Source organism: Hylaeus anthracinus, unplaced genomic scaffold (genome assembly GCF_026225885.1).
Source record: "Hylaeus anthracinus isolate JK02 unplaced genomic scaffold, UHH_iyHylAnth1.0_haploid 11997, whole genome shotgun sequence".
NCBI lineage: Eukaryota > Metazoa > Arthropoda > Insecta > Hymenoptera > Colletidae > Hylaeus > Hylaeus anthracinus.
The window spans coordinates 3,888,035-3,905,242 of NW_026534344.1; the positions used below are offsets into that span (position 1 = coordinate 3,888,035).

A 17,208-nucleotide genomic window follows, 5' to 3' on the forward strand; every position below is an offset into this window, starting at 1 on the left:
AGAGAGAGAGAGAGAGAGAGAGAGAGAGAGAGAGAGAGAGAGAGAGAGATGCGCGGAAGAACTCTCGGTGCAGTTACGTAGCGTCTCGAGGGTGTACTTAAATTGCGTCGAAGGGAGTCTGTGTAAGCGTGGTACGAGCAAGGATGATACCGACTTCGACACCGGTGACAACGACCGTTAACAGAGTAACAACGGACGTGGCGAGGTTCTCTGATGACTAGTCGCCGGCATCGTTGGGCGAGTTTAATGTTTAGTGACCGGCAGACGAGAGCCGAGCCACACTCAGGTGTGGGCACACGAGACGCTGTCACAAATTCCAGCCACACACCCAGTTCTCTACCCTCGTTTCAGCGGTCTCTAGCCCATTGTCTAGTGATTGCTTGCTTTGATCTCTGTAATCATCAAACCTCCTCCGCTACCGTTCCAACCCCTCGGCTCGCCGCCATCGTTCGACTTAAGTTCTCGTCACCTTGTTCGGCTTCCACTTCATCCTTTTCAGTCCGCTCATCAACCGGTGCCGGGGCAGATGCTTCTTGTCAGACGAGGGTTATAATAACGCTTCTTGGTTCGCGGTAATCAACCCCTTTGGCGTCCTTAGAAATCGGTATTCCCCGACCTCTTCGCGTCGTTCTATATTTTAAACAATCGCGGTATTTCTTTTCCGGCGACGTATATTTTATTCGAGAAATTCATGCCGCAATTGGGTTAACGAGCGCTGGCTTTGAAGAACGCTGTCGAGTAATTTATACGCGCATTCGTATTGAAAAGAGACTGTCTGAAGTCGAAGTTGAAACATTTTTGCGTTTCCATTTGAATGTCTACTCGCTCGAATACCGCGAAATGAATTTCATTTACGGTGAAGAGCCTCGGAGTAAAGCCGATGTAGGCCAGGTATAGATGTCGTTGAAAATCCTTTTGCGAAAAAACCGATTTATGTTTATTAATTTTGTTCCTTTGTCCGGCGAAGCGACCCTCTTTCAGGGCTCGACGATGCACCAAACCGTAACGATAAAACTTGAACTCGTTTCTTCTCGAACGAAAGAGACCGATCGTTAACTGGTTCGTTAGTCGTCAAAGTTTCGATAGGCGCGAAATTTTCGTTTCCATGCGCGACTCCGGAATATAGAATCCCCTTTGTTCGCATACATTATTGCCGTTCTCGTGGAACTTGGATTAATTATACCGCCTCGTCGATTTATTAAATTAAGTACCGATTATTCGTATTATTACATCTCCGTCGTTAGTCTGGGAAAAATTCCCACGGTCGATTGATTTTCTTCTCGACGTTACCGGCTCTTTCGGCTCTTCCTCGTCGTTCGTGCAACTCTTACGGCCCATTCTTGTTAAAGTATAATTAATTAAACGTATATGGCCGGTTTTTGTTCTCTCGGCGCCTAGTTAAATGTGAGCCGCGAATAAATGAATAATTAATTAACCCGAAGGAAATGGGCAGGGCATATCGGTGGTAATGGAAGGCTTAGGAGGGAGTCCCGGGTAAAGGGGCTGGAAACGACAACAAAACGGTCGAACTTGCGGCATAGGAAAACATGGCAACGTATATAAGCGCGCGAATCGGCATAGAGGCCAATTTAAATGCAGATCGAGGTTTAAACGCGACCGACGTTCGAACACATGAGTCCACAGGCACCCTCGAACCTCGTTCCTCTTCTCGTTTCCACCCGTTAATGCTACCGCTGGGATTTTAATCGTGAATTTCCACCCGGCGACGCTCGCTCTCACGGGCTTCCCGTTTCCATGCGGTGATCCCGGCAACCCTGGTTTTTTCTCGATGGTAATTGCGACATCGTCGGCTTCCTTCGCGCCTAATTCGCCGCTGCGATTTTATGAACTCCAATCCTATCGTGCGCGTCGACGTCTGTTGCTAGGCGTCGCGAATACGTCGTTACCAAGCGGTTTCGGTAACATTTTATAGGTAGCTCATGGTCTTTTAACGGAACAATTTACGCGACGTGGTTCGTCTTACGAGCTCTTGCTAATCAATCAGAAAAATGGCTTTCAAAAATCGCGCGACTATTGGTCCGACAAATTGGAAGGACGTACGAAGGACATCGGTGACGCGAGGGTTGCGCAAGGGTGACGAGATGTCGCTTATAAATATTCATAATTGTGCGTGTTGTCGCTACGTGACGCATATATTCGCTGGCAATCGACGTTGGTACGGAGAGAGCGCCGACAGAAGAAGCACATAGCACGAGATACAGCGGAATGGAGGGGTAGGACGAGAGGCGATGATAGTAGATAAGGGTCGCGTCTTGCCTATCTACCGGTCGTCTCGCGTTCCAGGAAGGGGACCCCTGATAATCCGCTTAGGCTCGACAGACAGATAAACTGTTTATTATTACTCCGGTATGGCTCGCGAGAGTGTATACGATAGAATCGATAGAAGGTTCGATATCAGTCAGTCAGTCAGCGAGTCAGCCGTTCTTACCCTCCTCGGTACCATAAAATCCATTTTCCTGCTTCCGCAAGGGACGAGATTCGGTTCGCGAAGGGCTCGGAGGATTCGCCCACGTAATCCAGTTTTATTACTTTTCAGTCAACGCGGGGAATAGAAGAGATATTTTCCACTTAGCTCGGATTATTTCGGAGTTAATATCTAACGAAGGAAAATAATCGCGGGTTCACCGATCAACGGTTATGACTCGTAGGCCAGTGTTGCGGGGGTGGACCGCAGAACCGCCAATGGAGAGCGAAATCATCCAGGACTGTTCGCAAAATTTGAGTAAAATATTTTAGCAGAAATTTAGAGATAGTCTGTTCCACGCTAGAAGGGAGTATTTTATTCGCGTCTGGTACGCGTCACTCGACGCGTACGAATTCTGGTTCTCGATTTTTCAAACGTTCCGATCGAGGGTCTCTGGGATATGTATGCACGGGAATTACCACCGTTGGAGAGATTGAGTCAAATCGAGATAGAGAGAGAGTGTCGGTGAGTGGCCGTGCCTGTACATCGCTCCTGCGTCCGTTATTGGTTAATCAAATAGTAGATCCTCTTGATTAGCCCCAGGATGCTCTTGGCATCTATCTAATAATACCTGCCAGATGGCTGGACAGATTTCTGTCAGACTGCATCGGGATCTCCTGGAGCGTGGCTAATTCCGGAACAATATTAACAGAGCTGCGGAAATGTAGTTGACCGTTTGAACATTCTTCGCCAATTTTACGCTCGGTCAAAATGTTTAGAACTTGTCTCGTCGTCACTTTAGAGTATCAAGCTCGGAGAGAAATCCGTCGAACAAAAGGTTACTGTTAACGTCGGGCATAAATTAGCGCTCTTTAATTTTCGACGTAAGTGTATCCAAGTAACGGGCAAATGAATTACGGACTCGGCGCGGAACAGTCGCGATTAAATTATCTTCAATTTATCTTTTAATAAACACCGAGGGCTATGAAAACGGTTTCTTTGACGTCGGAAAGACGGAGGGACGCGCCGTCCAGACGTGCTCGAGCAGCGATCGTAGACGTTAAGCCCCGAACGCGTCTCATTTAAATTTATGCGACCAGTCTGGAGGGGCATAGCCTCGCGAGATACGCGTGGCGACATTCGCGTGTGCGTGCACACGTTCGATTGCGCGATACGTACACGCGATTCGTGCAGTCGTTGATGGAGCCATAACGCGACGAGGCAATACGCGACGGAGTGATCGAACGCGACGCATCGCAAATAAATTATCGCATTTATCCCCGAATAATTGACAGGTTGGATCTACGGAAGCCTAATTCTTAGTTATTAACGGCTACCGTCGTTATATTCGGTTGATCTCCATTTTAAGTACGTATATTCTGAAAAAAACTTGAAGCGTCGAGGAATGTAGACATAGAAGCACTGCGAGTATCTTTTGATAGAGCAATTACGAGACTATCCGACTTCGCGCCTGATTCACGGACGAAGATAAAGAACGTAAGCGAGCAAGGGCCAGACGAGTTAAGCTGGCGGATGCGCTGCGAACGATGGAAGGAGTTCTGTCGGTTAATGGTCGAGGGCTGACAGAAATGTGATTAGATGTTCTTGGCGCGAAGAAGTCCATGATCTGGCTGGAACCTGTTGAGAGAGAAGATTCAGAGACTCGTTTCTTTTACTTTCCTTTCGTCTCTCCTTTTGACCAGGCAGAGGCTCTCTTCAGCCGCTCGACGGGCGAGAAACGCTCGAAATTGGTACCCCGTGTGGCGAGCGATTCGTTGCTCTTTCGTGAATCATCGCGAGGCCTCTTTTGTTGCAATAGTTGCTCGCGAGATCGCTTCTGAACCTCCTATTTCCCTAAAACAAATGTGAGCAAGGGTGAAGAGAGAAAAGAATTTACGAAACATCAATATCACAGAAAAATCATATTCCCCATCGTTGTTTGAATAATAAGTACTACTAATAATTTTTTATACAACATTAAGAACAAGTCAAATGGAATTTAATAAAAATGTTGGCGACATGGAAAAATAGGAGCGCGTAACTTCCATTCAGACTAGATTCAGTCCTGTATATGGCAGTGGCAGGCGCGTGAAGCAAACGCTCGGTACGCGTTTCTTGCAAGACGACGCAAGCGAAATGCTGCAGAGAGATGCCATGAGACGCGGACGGAAGAAAAGGGTGAGGGTGGTTGCGTCTGTTGGCTGCTTTGAGTTAAGTGGTACTGTTTATTGTTTGAGCTTCAGAACGCGTGGGCCTTCATTAGCAAGAATTGCAGGCGAGACTTCACCGGGGGCGGATCCACTGTATATCACAAAGAAGAAGTTGAAGAAGAAATCTGCCTACTTCCGGCATCTCGTTAATTAATTAAATTAAGACGTCCGCCGTGCTTCGACCAGCTTACCTTTCAGCGATGCTCTACGTGAGTTTTAAATGGCACGGGCACAATGGCACAAGACATTTGGTTGAAAACCAGAACGGGGACGGAGGAGGCGGCGATGCAGGGGGTGGTGTCACTTTTTCAGTAATTAAAAGGCTTGCACGCGCGGGAGTCGAGAAGTAGGGAAACGCCGCGTCGGAACAATCGCGAAAGACATTTCTATCGGGTTGGCCCGGTTCGCCATCTTTCATCGTTCGAACGAATATGCCCAAGGGCAACGCAATGCTGCCCGATTAGCAATTCTTTCCGCACTCGAGCCAGAGATGCCTTCTCGCTATTGTGCGGAGCCACCCCCGTTTTCTATTTTTCGCACCCCCGTGGACCCTCGCAGGCTGTGAGTCAGAAGTCATACACGCGTGTACACACGGGATCGGAGGGGTGTGCTGTGCGCTGAGAGTGCACGCTGATTTTGGCGGTGTTACGGCCGCCCCATCAGCTGAGTTATGGCATCCATAACTAGCACCTACGTCTTTCATTAACCCCGCCATTGTCGCGTGTACTGCGGCCGCGTCGTTAAAGGAAGGGAGAGGGGGGCAGAAAGGGGCTTGGGGGAAGAGACACCTATTTGTTTTTGCTCCGCTCGTATTTGCCTGCCATATGTCCCACTTATCAGACCTTCGTACGTCGAACAGCCTGGCTCCAACGAATTGGGAACGAACGGAATGGATTCTTCTCTTTGTCCCTCGATTTCCATCGGTTAGAATCCTCGATGCAGAGGATTAAAGAGGCTCGAACGATCGCGTGCACCCCTATTTTGACGACAAACAACATCAATCATGATCGCGATGTTAGATACTTGGCGACATCTTGGCTAATGGATAAGAGCCGACGTCGGCGGTAGATTCGAACTACCCTCGGTGTGCAAAAGGAACGAAATCCTGATCGATCGGGGATCACGTGACTCGTCCACCATGGACACTGTATCAGCGTGCGAACATCTGCGACGAAACGCGTTGCGTATGGCGGCTGTCTGTTCCCGCTAGCTCTCAATGTTATACAGTATCACCTCGACGGTTATAAGAAATGGGAAAAGATCTGGTCGCAATAACAAAGATACGGTCCATAAATGAAAAGCCTTCCCAACGATCGTAGTTGCGTCCGACAAATTCATCACCTGTTCATTCGACGGGGAGCAGAGAGATGGAAACTCCACCTGCGCACGATATCGAAATACCGGGTGTAATTCCGATATGATTTTCTTTTTTCCTTGTATAGCTATCGATTAGCGAGGCGTTTATTAAAATGTTTATCCGCCGATGCTGAAAACCATTCTTCTCCATTTTTCTTTTTCAGTGCCCGACAGGACTTCGTGTTTTCCGCGCGAGCATTTTGCGCGCGGTGCCTGGAGCTAGAACCTTTGAAAACAGAAAAAAAAGTAGTATTCCATGAAGAAAAATACGACCGGCACACGCAGAGTAACTTTGCCCGCTGCCCGTTAAATTACATTTTTGCTCCGAGTTTTCCACCGTTAGCGCGTAGTTTTCCCGTCGATACGCGTAGAACGTATTGCGGTGGCTAGCATTGACTCCGGTTTGGTCTGCTACGTGCGTCCACTGTTCCTCTAAAAAATTCACCGTGAATGAACTGCGGAATTCATCGTTCTGGCAGGACTGCATGTAACTTTATTGAAAATTAATCGAGAACGATATTGTCGTTCGCGGAAAAAAATACCGTCCAGTCTCGTTCCCCGTGGAACACGCCAGGGAATATAAGTTTTTTAACGCGCATCGTTTTACATATACATGACAGTCGTCGAAACTTCGGATCCGCGGTTTGAACCAGTTGGTGATTTTAAAAAGGGACGGAAGAGAGGGTGCGAGGGTGTCGCGATGAGAAACGGGTTATATTTTTAGCGCCACCTTTCACGTCTGGGTGGCCCGGTTACTTTTCGGTGTCTACTAAACATCGCCCAAAGATAAACTAATTTGTCCCGAATTTATAAAGTCCGTCTGGCCGTCTAGCGTCTTGAAAATGATACATGAATCGTTTATATACTCAAACATTGGTAAAATCACACACGCCCAGGCAAATACGATCGTGGCGTGTTTGCTGTGTTTTGCTACCCTTTGTCGAATTCAATTACCGACCTCGATTTCGATGATATGTAGCTGCGTACTTTCGTCGACTGTTGCAACTGTTTGAATTGTTTAGCAAATAACCCTCCGATAGGTATATTTCAATTTTTACCTTTAACGAAGCATCCATGTTTGTACATCTCGGTAAGATAAAAAAAAATTCATCGCACGATTTACCTACACAAATTGTGAATTTGATTTCTACGGCTAATCTGCGCCATTTGCAACACGAGTTATCGATTTTCGAGCAACGTTGTGCGATACCTAACATGCTCATTACGTATAAACGATCACCTGCTTTGATATTCTGCACGTAATGTATATTCATGTTCCCGTTGGAAATTTGAGGAATCGCATTTTCTCCATTGTAAACTTTATCCAACGCTTCACGGCAAATTAAATACTTTAGATCGTATCGTTCTAAACACGAATTCATTTTGGTCTGTCATCGACCAAACTTTTTCCGTACTCTTTTCTCGTTACTTAAACGTACAGCGATTTCCAAGACCTCCACGCGTGGCTTATATCTTGTTCTCTACCAGTACAGTCGCATCGAGGATTAAAAAAAATCGACAGCTCGACGGCATCGCTGCAGCGCGAAAGTTCGACGATAAATTTTCGATGGTCCCGCGACGATCACGCGAACGGGGAAATATTTTTTGTCGGGTGATATCCTTGTACTTGTGCCTCGAATCGTTCGTGTTCGCGGTACGTAACAAATGGGGAGAACAGCTTGGTACGAGAGTGACACAGATTGCTTCGTTACTGTTCCATTGAAAGGAATTAATCGATCGATTCGCTGCAGCCTGTAATTCGTTCTGCGTAGAATCCGGACAAGTACGGATCTATCTCCCCGCCACGATCGAAGAACGCGTAAGGAAGTTTAAACGCAACGTCAAATCACGAGACGAGTCGCGTCACGGACTCGCATCGGTGTGTTTAATCCTTAACGGGGATAGAGTTTTCAGAAACATTTGCTTGCAAGAAAAACATTTGTCTAGGCGGTAGTCGAGTATATCGGGCGTTCGTGAATCGTTTTGAAACGATTTTCTTCCGGCGGGAAGGGAGAACGTCGAATGCGAACGTCGCAATTTCCATAATATCGATAATGCGCAACTTGCTTGCCAACGTAATGGACCGTCGAAATAATTACCGCCACGAGAGACGCGAAACGAGAAACGAACTGGGTAGCGTTGAGAAGAAAATCCTTCGATATCGTCGACGGCGTTGCGTTCATCGGCGCGAGTGCGAAGGGCAGAGGGCGAGAAAGAGATCCTGCCATCGTCGTAAGGGAGAAGGGTGGCTCCGACGAGTCGCGAACGATGGATGCACGAGCACGAACTTTTTCGTAGCTTCGTGCGCGATACATTGTTTCCGCGGATATACCGGCAGGAATACGTCGCTTCATTTTTTTTCCCTCCTCCCCCGTCGTCTCGTGTATGCACAAGTGCATTTTCCCTTATGCCTTTCCAAAGGCGGCTCGGCACACCCTCGCGAACGCGTTTGTCGGCCCTCGAGTAGGTGTTATTGTGTTACGGGACACAACAGCTTCCGAGATGCCTACGTTCTGGCGTTCACGTATCCTGGGCAAACGTGATTATTTTTCGCAATTTGCTAAGCAGATGCCCCCCCATTGTGCGGGGCCTCTGCCGCGGCAGGAGTTTGTTTTCGCCACCCTTTCTTGCCTCCGTCCCTTTATCCTTCTCCTCTGACCTCCCTCGTCGCGAGCCCTCGTCTGCGCCGCGTCGACCAGCAGCGACAGGATTTTCTTTTTTCTTTCCACCTGTGTGTAGATGTCGTCGTGCACACGTTCCCGTTTATTTGCGAATACACGACCGAGGCTCGCGAATACGCGATCTCTCGCTCCCTCCCCGTGACCGTTCCTCGCGTTCGTTGATGTATCCGCGTAAACACAAAACGCGCGAATCCACGCACGCCGGGGGCTGCATATTTTAACCAACTTGCCTACGCGCATTGTCTTCCCGGCGTCCCCGTCACGCTGGCGCAACGAACGCCCGAGAAATAATGGTCGTACCCAACAGCATCATCCTGCTCCTCCATCTGTTCTTTGTGAGAGAGGGCAAAGTATCCGTGACAACAATGTTGCACTCACGTTCGAGAGATTGCGCGAACCATGTCCTTTTCTTTGCTTCGATTGTGTCCCACCCCGGCGAGGGTGAGACACGCGGAATCGCTGCGAGGCCTGTTTCGCGGGGTACCCCGTTTCCGTTTATGCCGAAACGTTCCGTTCTATCGATCCGATCTATCGACGCAGAACCGTTCGGAGATCGAAGGCGATAGTTTCGAGACGAAGCGAATAAGTAAAATTAAAATACATGTACGAGCTGTTTAAGAATATTTTTCGTCCAAAGACGAGAGACAGCCCCTCTTAAAGATGTCCTGCCCGTGGCTGACCGTTCGCTTCGAAGACGTCCAGAAGAGAATTCGCATCGATTGGCCTGCATAATTGAATCGCATTCAGGCTTAATGAGCTCATTGTACTCGCGCTGGGTACAGTTCGTCTAAACGTGTCGGAGGTATCGTCCGTCGAACCTTGATTCGATCGACATGACAGTTGAATTGCCACCATCGAGAATCGACTGTAGAATTGTTCCAGAGTCGAAGCGACGTATTGCGTTACCTGAAACCAAGTACGGGATAATATACTTGATACGTGTATCGGATTAAAAACAGCGCATTTTCGACGTCGAGCCGTGCTAGCAACGGAACGACTGTTGACCAGGAAACAACTGGATTGCAGATTCAACGCAATTGTGGAATACGCTAACGCGGAAAACATACGGAACACGCAAAATGCGATAATTGAGAATCGAAATATCGGAACACGTCGTGGTCGTGGTGCGCGTTAAAGGAGTTAATTCCGCGATGAATTGAACATCCTGTTGGGAGAGTGTGCGTACGCCTTCGTGGACCAACGAGGAAGTGAACCGTTCGCGTGCTATTGTCATCGTGACATTAATTCGAAGAACAAGATTTGCGGCGCGCCGATTTAAAGCACATCGCTACTTAATTGGAGGCAATTGGCAGCGGGTGGCGCGCGACCCTCTCGGTATTAATCAAGGTTTTGTTTAGCAACTTGGACGAATATTGAGATCACGGACGATGCGTAGGTTCCGATTTCTTGCCTTCCCTTTCCGCATCTCTCGTCTTCTGAAAGATACATGAGAGACTGTGAGTTGTAGTTGAAGTAACCAGGCAATGGTTTCGTCTTCTTACCGTTACGGATAGCGATGGAAAAGCTTCGCAAAAGTTTTGAGGAAGCTCGCAATTCTTCCGGTAGAGCGGTCGGGTTACGGCACCGACGAATTTCGAAGAATGGATCCCACGAGAGGGCACAAGTGTCCGTCACGCCGCTTGCCTCCTGAAGGAGTTGCTCTTTTCGACTCGTCTTCACCCTACTCTCCTCCATCGTTCGCGATACGTTATGTTTCACCGAACGCATGCACGACCTTTTGCACCGGAGAGACCTCCAGGAGCGAGCATCGCGTAAAGTTAGCCCTTTTCTTGCTACTCTTCTCCTCTCGAGGATCCTTTGAAGCTTTGCGATTTCGAAGTACGGTTTGGTGGAACAGGCAGGTTAACTCTTGTCAATATCCAAAACGTTCACGGTTACTTAATAACTGAGGTATCTCGAGGGTTCTACTCGGGTAGATCGGATGTACAGCGATTTTACCCCGTGCTTTGAATCGTAAACTTCTCGAATGGTGCCCCCCCCCCCCCGCCGAAAAAGGGAAAAGAAAAATTCTATGCTCGAAACGTACGGATAAAGAAAAAAGAATTTCGAAATTTGATGTTTTCGAATCAACGACCACAGTGGAAGACGGCAGGAACATTTTCGACCGGCCACCACGTCGGACCGCACAAGGCAAACGACTAATAGATTGTCTGACTCTGAAGGGTATATTCCTCTGCGCGCGGTCTCTCCCGGGAGGCAGTACGAACGATCCAGAATTGCGACGCGGTAGCGAGCCACGTAAAAGGTAGTCGAGGAAAAAAAACGAAATTATTACGAGACGCATTAGTAACTGGGATATAAAAGTGCCATTTTCTCTTGTGCTCGCGTAGGCCAGGCAGACATCACAGAGATTGCGGTGAACTTGGAAAGAGCGATCCCGAAAGTCGCGTGCATAACGCGCGGAATGCGCACAGAGACGAGCCAGAGACAGAAAGATCGCCAAGTACGAAACTGAAATTCCCCCTCACTGGTTACCCAGCCACTTTGTTTGCACGATGCTTTGCGAAATGGCATTAGATCGTTGAATGTTTTTAGAATTATTTCCCGAGCAACTTTTCCCGATAATTGCGCGACGGAAACAATGCGACGCCAGCTTCATAATCGTCGCTTTGTTTAAACACATCGTTAATTCCGCGCTATTTCTCCGACTCCGAGTTTTCATTCGCCAGCCACGCGCAACAATGTAGCCCCGACTGTCCAATTATATTTTCACCGCTTTCCGAAGTAAAAACGGTCGCGCTAAACGAAACACGACGCCGGCAAGCTCTGCGTTCCTAATTAAGCGCATAGCCCCCGCTAATTTGCCTCAATAAAAACGATAGAATCTAGTCTGCCACCGGTACTCGACCGTGTCCCGAGACGCCCGACTGTCCGTGTGCGTGTCGCGGAAAGCGTACACGTGTACGTAGCATTTGCGTAACGGAATTTCAATTAATGATCCGCGTACGTCAGACTGCCGCGAACGGTTTCAATAGGCGCTTTCACAGCAGCCTCTCGCCACCAAAGTGACGCCCGCGGACCTCTTTTTCCCCTCTTCCTCGGCTATTCTCTACGTCGGTTTCCCCGCGACTTTTCCCCGTCGATGTTACATCAGCCCCTTGGTTTCAAGCTCTTTCGTTTATCGCGCGATTGACTGCGTCGCCGATATTCGCGCCGGGCTCGAAAACACGCGCGAAGCGCAGTCGCGACTTCTCGAGTACCCAGGCTAACCACTGGGAAATTTTTGAATTTTTTCCAGAAACGAGATGGACGTACGAACGGAAAGACCACGAACGGCTGGTCGGATAGCGCCAACTGGACGCGTCACGCCGACCGTACATCAAACAGGTGGAGAAAGAAGAAAAGCTATACCGGTCCCGCCGCCGAGGGTACCGACCCCTATGCCCACCGCCAACAATAATCAGCAAAAGTAAGTAAATCACGTTCTCGATACTCTCTCTGACCGTCGTCCCTTTTCGTTCGTCGCCGGGAAAACTAACTTTGGTTCTTTCAAACTCGAGAGCGCAGACATGGGTTAAGAATAACTCTTCGATTTCGCGGCGTTCTGTGCCCGAAATATGCAAACTTCCGACAGTTGGAAGCTGGATGCAGCCGGCGAGACACGTCGGGCAGTTTCAGTCAACGTTTTAGTTGATGATGTAGCGTTCGAATGCGAGTTCGAGTCCACATCGAACGTGAGGGGACAGACGCGATTAAGTAAGTGGGATTAGGAGCGCGTGGAGTTTGGTCTGCACTGATCGAAGTTTACCGAGCTGTCGGTCAATCCCGTACTCTCCCGCCCAATCCCAAGATGTTCCCAGCTATATAGGATGTTTCGCGTAGTTTCGACGCTGAGAATAGAAGGTAATTCCGCGTTCGGTTCAATTACATTAGGCGTTCGATTGTGAAAGCATTAGATCGAACTATGGACGGCACTCGATTCGTACCTGCGGTATCAAAGTTTTCCACGGGAAACGAAACGAGCACGGTAGGCGATCGCGAGTGAATATTCTTCGCGAGGATGGAAAGACGTGATCATCCCTCGGCGAAGCGCGGAACTTGATCCTGCGGTTGAGGGGATTTTGCGCGAGTTTCTGTCTTTATCGTCCGCCAGCGGGGATAGGTATCGTCAATTCCACTGTTCCGGCGATACACGGAGAGTTTGGGCCGTCTGATTAAAGTTCGCGAAACACGAGACCACGGGCCACTTGGCTGATCTCTTTGGCCAATCTCTACCTCCATCTCTACCTCGACGCGTTGGATCCAGTCGATCCATGGATTCGCCGGGCTCTTGCGGTATCAAGTTCATAGCACGTCCGTCGTTTTTCTGCGACGTATCTGTTCTTTCGAACGATTTCTTGCTTTGCAGCGTATGCGCGAATTCGGTAGGATTACGCGGTCGTTTGCGGTCGGTATTGTTTTAATTATAGTCTTTCGGAGCTCGTTAAATGTTGCGGATTATTAAAGGGACGCTATTGCCCCGTTCAGGTTGTAGGGAACACGAGTAGAGTGGAACGGGGAACTGGCTGCGTCCAGTTGGACTCGTTATTCCGAGACTCGAGCTCCGTCGCGACTGCGAAAGAGCTATAAAGTGTACAGCGCACGCCTGTGAAGCACTTACTGTGCAACTTCTGTTTCATAGCGCATTCGAGCCACGTAGGAGACTTAACGGAGTACCACACCAACTGGGCAACCGGCGAATTCATTTCCCAGACGTCCCATATTCTGCACCGTAGATGCGTTTTCACCGCGTCTCCGACTTCGGACTGTCTACATCGCGAACTCGTGTACCGTCGCACACTTTACCCGCTTAACGATCTCGATAACACGGTGTCGCGCAAATTGCCATCGAATATTATCATCTTACGTTGGAAGTCTGGTTCGGAGGGTCGTCGGGACTCCGTAGTCTTTGGATCGGAGACGTCGTTTGTACGTTTCATCTAAAAAATTTGATCATTTGCGCCTGGTAGACGGTGTTAGGGTGGAGCATAGAAAACTATTATCGCCACCGGACGCCCTCTTTCGTACCGTGCAATTTTATTTCAGCAAATATTTCTGCGAAACTTATAGTTTTAAAGATATCCGAGGTTCTAATCGTTATTACCCCACCCTGTACATCTCGCGGAAGAAGGAGCGTTTCATTGTGGTCGTGCTCGGTCCTCGAATGCTTCTTCGAGCTAGAATTATATGAGAGGAGCGTGTAGCTAGGGTGGAAAATAAAATTCAGTAATTCACTCTCGTATCGCGGCGGTGGCGATCGATGGTCGGCTGGTTGTTCAAATTTTTAACGAGTCTCGCAGCACCGCGAAATTAATTACTTAACGGTTGGAGCTTTTTCCACGGTTGGAAATGAAACCCAACGCTCTTCATTTCCGTGGGTTCATTCTCCTCAATTTCTCGGCGCTGTCGATGCAAGGTATGCATCGACTGCGTTCTTTTGTATCTTCGGCAATATACGGATACATCATTAAAACGCGATAAGTGTCGTTGCTTGTCGAACACCGACGTGTAAAAATGACTTTTTTTTTTTTGCACTCCTTTCCATGGCGTTTCTTTGCATTAAACTCCGTCGCCGCCACCGAGTCGCGATCCTGCGCGATCCGACGAGATTTCAACCACGAAATTTTGAAAAGTCGATTCGTTTTTGGAACACGTAGGGATGTTCGACGTACGGTCGGCGAGCTGCGTTAATCCGTCGGCGCCGGTCGTGGACTAACGAGAGACAAGGAAAGGGAAGAGGGAAATAAGAGATTGGGCAACGCAGGCAAGCGAGAGAGAAGGGTGGGGTGGACTAAAGTAAGAGATTAGAGATCTACAACTTATCTCGAAAAGTGGTTTTCGTCGTTGTACAAGTGGTCGTAAGCGGCTTAAAGTCGCGTTCACGTGATTTCGGTGCGTGTCTCGCGCGGCTTTCATCCTCGTGGATAAATCTGCATTCTATTAATTAGAGACCGGACTCCGCGGACGTTTTGGACGTTTTAAGTGACAGGATCTGCGGAGGAAATATCCTCCGCGACGTATCCGATAGCTGAAAAGGATGCTTCGTATATCGATAGGAATACATGTATAGTATTATGGCTTGGACGCATGCTGTTGGCGGATCGTTGAAACGAGCCGTATGGACGAAGTTAAAGAGTAATGTCCGCGAAATCCGGCCAATTATCGAAAATAGCCACCGCGACCGGTGCAAATTCTTTGTCCGTGGATTTTAATTAATTAGTGGGCGAGCGTGGACGCCGAGACCCGATCCTTTGGTCGAACGAAGTACGTGCAAAAGCTGCGGACGAAGCGAAAGGTTCATTAGATCCTTGCACGGGCTGAAATTCTGTCGACCACAGGGCAAATAGTTCGCCCGCGCTTTATGTAAAGCAGAGAGCGCCTTTGTATCAAAGAGCTACCCGTATGTATTCATTAGGCGGTATTTAGCATAGTTCCAATGAGCAACGGGAGTACGTGGGGTATACGCGTGTCTCGGTGTACGTGCGCGTGAAGAATTGCCGATGCGAATCGGAATCACGGCGCTAGATCGTCCTGCTCGCGAGGCTAGCTCGCCATCATAGGCCGAACGCGAGTCGTGCGACCAAAACGGCCGTTTAATTAATCCTCGGCGATTCGTTGTAAGGCCAACGTGCCTACCGCGGTCACCGCGGGTCCCAGCGTGCTCGAAAACACGGTAAAATTTCGCCACGATCGCGGAAACGTCACGCACCGACAGGGTATTCTTAAACAAATAGCTCGACTACGATCGCAGTTGGCCTTTGGCAATATTTAAGTTGCGCATCCCTGCGCTGACCTAAACATTCGCTAAATCCCGTCCGTTCCGTCGCAAATACTTGGCACTCACGCTCGAACGTACGCTTCGCGTCGCACAAATGGCGCCTACTCGCGCACTTTTGATCTTGGCATATATAGTGAACGTTCGAGGGTCGATCGTTCGGGTGAAACTGCCGGTGGAAAAAGTTTAACCGGTTAGTTAATGAACCGATCGAAGAGACGAGCCTTCGTTGGTATTTACCGTGACAAACGCGATGGAGTCTAAACTCGCTCGTTCGACGTCCACCGGGCGTTTCTCTTTCGTCAAAGGATCAAAGCCCTCTCGCGTTCTGTCCGAGGATAGCGCGCGCGTATTCATTTTTTCGAGTGCGCTCATTCGTACGCGCGCACGAAGCGCAGGACTGGACGTAAGCCGTAGAGGCAAACAGAGATAAAGAGAAAATGCTCGAGAGCGCCGCGGATACCACACGCGACTAGAATCAAAATGGTGTATGTACCCGATGTATCGATCTTCCACGCGGACGTTCGTAAGCCACGCTCGTTATGTAAGGTTAATCTGGAAAAGAGTCTCTTTATTTGACTTCGATCTTTGTTCCCTCGTGTATGTTTAGCTCTCTCACTCCCTGGTTCTACGTAACTCTTACCCATCCCTTTCCCGAGGGCCTCATCGTGTTTCATCTTTTCAGTGTTCTCTTGGCCGATACTTACCCTCGCTTCTAACAGACTCCGCTTTCTCTCTGCTTACTTTTAACGAGATTTGTTTTCCGCGGGGTCGATACAATAATTGCATCGACGATTTATAGTTGTTTCCTCGAGTGCTCGCGGCCTCATTAGCGGCGGTAAAGCGAACGTTGACGGTCTGCTTTAGAAATGATTTCAGCTAGTCGTAACGATTCCGTTTGAATAATTTACGTGGCCGGATGGTTTGCCTTGGAAATGATTCTAGCACCGTACTCGTTGGGTAAACGACGAATTTCGCCCCCTGAAAATTGTCCCCTAATCTGTTTACATTTAATATATTCATTATCGCGTCAGGGGTTCGATGCAAGAGGATTTGATTTCTTGACGGGTTCAAATGCATCGGGCGAGAGAGAGCGCGAGGCGGGAAGAGAGGTAGAGAAGAGCCTTTGACAGTCGACTGACAAACGCGTGCGAACGCGTCACCTCGAAATACGTCAAGCGATTTAATGAGCCGGATTTCACGGGATCAGCGTTGAATGGGGGAAACGGGAATCTTCCTATGGGAACTCAGCGGCGTATGAGCCGATCGGCAGGAGTATCGGGGAACGAAACGCACGGACGAAAATGGTGAGAGGGCAGGCCTGGGTGGTTGTGCGCGGAAAACTGGGGTCAAAAGCCCGCAGAAATTTTCAACAAAGCCGCTCATTGTGTTCGCGGGCGACGAAAGGGGTGCCAAGCCACGTATATAATGTTCCCGACCGTGCGCTATCCGCTTTCTCTCTTTTCCTCCACGTCCACGCACCGGTTGCGTGCGTACCTATCGTAAAAATAGCATCGCAGGTAAACCACTCCGTACCATTTTCACGTGCGTCCCTTTTCGTATTTTTTCGTCGACACCCGGGGTGGGGGGGGGGGGGGGGGGCGGTCACGGTTTCTGGCAGACCTCGTCATTCGATTGTCACTCGCATCGGTCGACTTTGATAGGAGCGAGCCTATTGCTTCGTTCGTTTCGCTCGGCTAATTCGACACGCGTAATATTTGGCGTCCTTTCCGCACAGAGTGATCCCAGAATACCGAACAG

General features: G+C 49.0%; 1 protein-coding gene across 1 annotated transcript in view; it reads left to right on the forward strand.

The window, feature by feature from the left end:
• Nucleotides 1-17,208, forward strand: part of LOC128889317 (uncharacterized) — a 257,458-nt gene that overhangs the window by 26,809 nt on the left and 213,441 nt on the right. Inside the window, exon 2 of the mRNA XM_054146857.1 lies at nt 11,932-12,102. Coding sequence (XP_054002832.1) covers nt 11,939-12,102 — 164 coding nt within the window. The 5' untranslated portion in view covers nt 11,932-11,938. The remainder of the gene's footprint in view (nt 1-11,931; nt 12,103-17,208) is intronic.